Consider the following 6,854-nt stretch of genomic DNA (forward strand, 5'->3'; position numbering starts at 1 on the left):
TATGGTATCATTTGTATGTGGAGAACCGGTAAATCTAGACCCACCATTATGTATGCTGATCGTCATATCTCGACGAGCTGAGACGATCTAGACATGTGTGTCCGTCCGACCGTCTGTCCATTATAATTTGTAAACACGATACAGGCCGCAGTTATGGACCAATCTTCACGAAATTTTGCATGTAGGATGGGTTCTGCCCAAAGGAGACCCCTATTGGTTAATATTTAGGGGATGAAATGGACCAAAAACTAAATTTTTGTCTGATTTTCTAGTCGCTCCATAGGTGCAATTATAGTCCAAACATCGCGAATTTTTGCATGGAGAAGGGGATCGGGCCAAAGAATAAGCATGCCTGTTTTGATAAAGATCGGTCAATATTTAGTGGGTCAAATGGACCCAAACTTTTGGGTGAATGACAAAATTTGTATTCTATAGCATATATATTAACTCCTGAAGGACATAGACATGAGAAATTGATACACTTAAATATTTACAGGTGCTTAAGTATTCAGATATTATTTAGTAACCCATTACCACACTGTAGGGCGGAAATATAGCGCTGATCGCTTTTAAAATTTCCATGAGGTTCCGGTTGTGGTCAAGGACAACGCCTATAATTTGCGGTGATGATCAGATAATAATTTTGGAATGAAGTGGACCGAAACTTATTTTTATTGTGTTTTTTCAAGTCGATCTATATGTCACGATTATAAGCAGAATATTACACTGGAGAATGAATCTGGCCAACTAATTAAATGGGCTTTTGTAATGATCTGTCACTATTCAGCGGGTCAAGTCAACCAAGACCTTTCTGTGTAAAATGAAAAAAATGGATATTATGATATAAAACATAATTGACCTCTAATCGGTTAAGAGGGTGCAAATATCGCGAAATATTGCTCATTGTTAGAATATAGATCTGCAATAAGTTAGAGTCCCGTGGTAGTTGTGTAGGGTATCATATGGTCGGCCCCGTCCGGCTACCATTAAAATCATTCAAATATTTTTGTAGGGTATTAATGAATTTTTGAATTCCATTTATTTAACTACAACATTTTACTCTCTTTCTCTCTCAAAAATATTCAAGTGGATGCCAACTACAATACATTGTTGTCAATGGCAATTAACTGTGCAAATAAAATGGTTGTCAATATGTGTGAATGCGGAAAACCACACAACAGCAACAACTCTACATATGAAATATGTTGGAAATCTAAATACAAAACGACAACTGGTTTTCTTAGAATTCCATTATTGTTTTGTTTTTATAAAAGCAATAAGTTAAAAATAGTAGTTAGGCGTAGATTCAAGAAAAACTACAGAAAAGTTTATAGTACTAGTGAGTATTTTATCATTGACAATGATTTACATACTCATGTAGGTTGTGAACCTTTTAGTTAACAAATGCCGTAATATTTGCGTACATATTTACCATGGTAAATATTGTTTTAGTGTAAAACTTAAAAAGTCATGTAATACAACAAAATTCTATGGAAGTGTAATAGGCATCATAGGGTGCAATAAAATATCCACTATTACATGAATGTCAGGGCTGCGAAGTCGAATCAGTATATAGACTACGATCTATAGACATACACCGAAAATAAGTTCTATACTCACCCATTCATGGATCTCACCCTAAATCATGGATCTACACTGCAAATTGTCAAACTAGAGGATTTCTATTCTTCTAAGAACAATCTATGTCTATCCAGAGGATTTCATTCCTGGTTGAAAAATCGGCTAAAACCTCCAGCTCTATTAGTTAACCCAAAATTCAAACGTACCAAAATTAAGTACAATTTAGTATCCATAAGTATGAATCTCCAAAATTACATCCATACCCCAATCCAACACTCCAACAGTAACCCTATTTTCAAATTTCAGTGTTCCAGCTCTATCGGTTCATCTAAATCCACATGTGCTACCATTTTGTACACGTTAGTACGAATATCCAAAACTTTCTACAAAGACCAATACTGCACCCCAACAGTTATCCTAACGTCAAATTTTAAGATTCCAGCTCAATTGGTTCACCAAAATTCACATTTACAATTAGTATAAATTTCCAAAACTTCCTACATCGGGTTCACTCAAAATTTAAATTGTACCAAATTTAGTTCACATTAGTAGGAATTTCCAAAAATTCCTAAATAAGTCATTTCAATGATCCCACTCCAAATGTCAAGTTTCCAGCCCTATCGGTTCACCCAAAACCAAATTTGGTACCATGTAGTACTCATTAGTACGAATTTCCAAAATTTCCTACATACAGCAATCCTACACCCCAACAATGATCCTAACTCTATCGGCTCACCCAAATCCAAATTGTACCAATTATAGCAAACAATTTCCAAAACTACGAACATATCCCAATCCTACACTCCGACGGTAATGTTAATTTCAATTCTAGCTCGATTTGTACCTCCAAATACAATTTCTATCAAATATAGTACCATATATAACTTTTTGTACACATAGATACACGCTTTCAGAATCATCTCTCTATATCGACCCTACTTCTCAACTCTAATTCGCATTCCAAGTTTCAAGTTTTTAGTTTTTTTCCATTCACATGTTACGAAATTTTACCAAATTTAGAACTTTTCGGATACTTATAGTTGAATTTCCAAAAGAAAAACCTTTGTTACAGTGATCCTCATTTCAAATTTAAGAGTTGTCGTTCTTAGCATTTTTCGTACCGTTCTAGTACGAATATCCAAAAACTCAGCCTTAACTGACACCTTTGGACCAAGATTGACACTCACCTAAAATTTAATCATCACTAGAAAATATCATTTATCACTAGAAGCCATAGGAGAAGAGAGAGAGGGGGAGAATCCCCCCTGTTGTGTTCTTCTGCTGGCAGATTTCCTCATGGAACTCCCTTCAATAGATGAATCGATAATTTTGTTTTCCGGCATTCCATCAATCCATTCTGTTAGGAGAGAGGAGACATCTGTACGTTCGGTGTCGAGAAACGCAGCCATACTGTTCTCATTAACATTGGTCGTCATCGTTTGTAGAGGTTGATTGGGATCTGATTTTGTAAAGTTCGAGACTGAGAGTGCCAAGGCAGCCACACCAATATCAGTCGAAAAATCGCATTCCATGACATTTTTATACTCTTCACCACACTGTGGTACAGGGTATTATGTCTTTGTGCATATGTTTGTAAGAGGCAAAAATAATCGAGATAGATCCATGGTTCCTTTTGAGAATATGCATAGAACCACTTTCTGAGTCGATTTATGCATGTCCGTCCGTCCATGTATTTTTGTGATCAAAGTTCAGGTCGCATTTATGATCCGATTTGGATGAAATTTGGCACATGTCACTTCATTGGCCCAAGGACGAACCCTTTTAAGGATAATCGGTTCATGAGATATAGCTCTCATATATAGTTTCGTGCGATTTTATATAAATAGAGCACCATACTGCCAATATTGATCCGATTAAGGCAACATTTTACACAGAGTACTGAATTATGTCCAGATTAATATATGCGAAGGTTTGTTGGAATCGGTTCAGCTTTAGATATAGCTCCCACATATAGTTTCGTCCGATTTTGTGTAAGTGGAGCACCAAAGAGTAAAATGTAGGCCGATTGGCACAAAATTTTGCACAGCCTACTAAAATAGGTCTAAATTTATGTTTTATTGGAATCGGTTCAGATTTAGATATAGCTCCTATATATAGTTTCGTCCGATTTTATGTAAATGGAGAACCAAAGAGTCAAATTTAGGCCGACTGGCACAACATTTTGCACAACCTACTAAATTAAGTCTAAATTTATGTATGCGAAGTTTTGTTGGAATCGGTTAAGAGTTAGATATAGCTCCCAAATATAGCTTCGTCCGATTTTTAGGTAAATGGTGCACCAAACTGAAAATATTTGCACGGTTGGAGCAACATTTTGCTCAGCGTACGGAATTTAGTCCAGTTTGATATCTGTGAAGTTTTGCTGAAATCGGTCCAGATTTAGATATAGCTCCCATATATAGTTTCGTCCGATTTTATGTAAATAGAGCAGCATACTGCAAATATTTGTCCGATTGAGACACAATTATTATAGAGTACTGAATTATGTCCAGATTGATGTATGCAAAGTTTTATTGGAATCGGTTCAGATTTAGATATAGCTCCCATGAATTATGTCCAGATTGATGTATGCAAAGTTTTATTAGAATCGGTTCAGATTTAGATATAGCTCCCATATATAGTTTCGTCAGATTTTATGTAAATTGGGCACCAGAGAGTCAAATTTGGGCCGATTGACACAAAATATTGCACAGCGTACGGAATTTAGTCAAGTTTAAAATCGTTGATATGTACATATATCTCCCATATAAAGTTTTACGGGATTTCATACAAATGTTACTCCAAAAATGCAAGTCTGCCCGATTGACATGCAATTTTTTTATAGATATCAGAATAGCATGTGTATGGTTTTTTATTACTATCTATGTAGATCACATTTGTTTTTTTTTTACCCGATTCCAACTCAATGGTCATCCAAAGATTCAATGCCTCTTCTGTCAACCGGATATTGTACACATTATCATCTCTTGTATGTACACAAAGTGGTGAAGGGTATCATATAGAAGGCCCCGCCCGACTTTTGAACTTTCCTTACTGGTTATTTTTTGATGAAGTTTATAGAAGTCGGCTCCATGAAAGTTTTAGAAGTGAAGGCTTGAGGTCAGCCATCGGATAGCCTCTTACCATGGTAAGATCTGGGCAGATAAGCCTGAAAATGCTTGTTGAGGCTCCCGCGCCCGTGAGCTTTCAGAAAATTTCTAATATCGATTTATGATTAGGTATAGTCCCCTTATATAAAAGTAGCACACAATTTTCATTATTTTGATGACTTCAGGTATATTTTCAACCAATTTGGCTCTAATTTGATATTTTGAGTTGCAAACAATTTTACAAAGAATTGCAAATATTGGACGATCCCTTGTTATAGCCCAAATATATTAAGTTTCAGCCGCTTTATAGTAATTTTTGTGGTCATTGGCCCATTTGTCGAACGAACAAACTATTTTCAGATCGTAATCCATTAGGATTCTATCAGTCAGAATTTATATGAAAAATCTGACCACGGTTTCTTAAAATACGTTGTTATTTATAATTGCTTTAAAATATTTGGACAATTTATTCAATAATGCATAAAAATTCGAATTGCATATTTTGATTTTTTTATAAAGCGTGGGAAATTAGGTCATTGGCATTTAATTGGTTCCAGGCACGCGAAATAAATGAAAAAAGAAAAACAACATTTATCAGTTAACTAAAAATTAATTTATTTCACAATACAATTATTATTTAATAATACAAAACTTACAAAAATAAAAAAAATACTAAAATTAAAAAATATATATTAATAAAAAATAACAACAACTTTACAACAACAATGGTAGCAGATAATTAACCTATGAGCAAAAATAATAGAAACAACACAGTCAGAGCATAATACAAAACAAAAAGGAAAATGGAAATGGTGTGTGGAAGAAATGAAAAAAAAATCCAAACATAAACAAAAATGTTTACACCAAATGTGAACAGTTATCTTCCTGGAACGTGTCCATCACTTGGTGTAACTGCTGAATGCACTCACAGTGAGGTACAGTGGAACGGAGCATCGACGAATACTGGTTATTCGCGAAATGTGGTGGAATGAGGCTAGATAATCACAACATTCAATGCAAATATGGAATTATTTTAGGCCCTGTGGACCAAATTTGATTTAAATGTAAATATGTCCATTATAAACATGTTCTACTGTTGAAAAATGTTGAAAAACATGTTTTCATGTTTTGGCAAAAGTTGTGAAAAATACTTTCTTTGGTCTATTTAACAGCAGTTAGTGCATATAATAGCCATAATAAACGAAATGTTATGAATTGAAATGAAAATTGCTATGAATGAAATATTTTCATTAGATACAAAACTAGATTTGTGGCATCATCATATAACACCTTGCCACAAAAAGAAAAAAATGAAAATAATTGTTCACTCATTCATGCACTATTACACACATACACTCGAGAAAAAATGTTAGTAATTATTCACATTCACAAAGTAGTAGACCCCACTAAAGTTTGAGTAATTTTCCCAACACACACACACTTATTCACTTTCTTGTTTTTTTTCTTTCTTTCGTTACATTTCAAAACCTTTTCCATCTCTAGCATTCACTTATGGTTTATTATCCTTTGGAAATTCATAGGTAGTACTATAGCTAAGAGCTCCCTTGCCATGATCAATGCCAGGCACTGGTTTTGTCTCGAAATCATGTAGCCCACTATGGAATTGATGTTCACTATATTCAAAATGTTGTGGCTGATGGAATTCATGATCATAGGACGAGGGGGCACCGTACTCGATGTGTTCACTACCCTCAGCATATTCATTTCCCTGATGATGACTTTCGCCAAAGTCTGTGGGAAAATGTGATTCATCCAAATGATCGCCCAACGAACCCAAGGACTCGTATTGGGCCGAGGCACTCTTGGCTAAATCATCGCTAAAATCATGAGATTCAACACCTTTGCCGTCATAGTGGCCAATAACACCAGCCTGACTGGTGCCCACTAGAAGCGTAATGGCCCATAAGAAAAATATTGCAATATTGTATAGTGGAGACATCCTTGGATAATCCTTGCTGATTGACTGGTAATCCTTTTGTTTTATTGTGCTGTTCCGTCTTCGTTTTTTTCTAATACCGAACGTTTTGTTTTGCTTGGCTATATGTTGCACCGTTGTGTTGTACCGTTGTAAGTGAACTAATTTCGGCATAGACCAATATCTTCACTTTATATATGGGAAAAATGGAAATGCTATGGCGGCCA

At 35.2% G+C, this 6,854-nt stretch overlaps 1 protein-coding gene across 1 annotated transcript; it reads right to left on the reverse strand.

Annotated features, from left to right (window-relative positions):
- Positions 1 to 6,201: 6,201 nt before the first annotated feature.
- On the reverse strand, positions 6,202 to 6,651 carry LOC133333963 (uncharacterized). Its single transcript, XM_061542274.1, has one exon. It carries the CDS (start codon positions 6,649 to 6,651, stop codon positions 6,202 to 6,204), a length of 450 nt encoding a protein of 149 aa, XP_061398258.1.
- Between the last annotated feature and the right edge of the window lie 203 nt (positions 6,652 to 6,854).

Source organism: Musca vetustissima, unplaced genomic scaffold (assembly GCF_032173495.1).
Source record: "Musca vetustissima isolate MV318-11 ecotype Yass unplaced genomic scaffold, APGP_CSIRO_Mvet_v1 utg63878, whole genome shotgun sequence".
Lineage (NCBI taxonomy): Eukaryota > Metazoa > Arthropoda > Insecta > Diptera > Muscidae > Musca > Musca vetustissima.

What these genes read in the sequence shown, in the direction of transcription:
- LOC133333963 (XM_061542274.1), bottom strand. Translation starts at nt 6,651, where the DNA reads ATGTCTCCACTATACAATATTGCAATATTTTTCTTATGGGCCATTACG.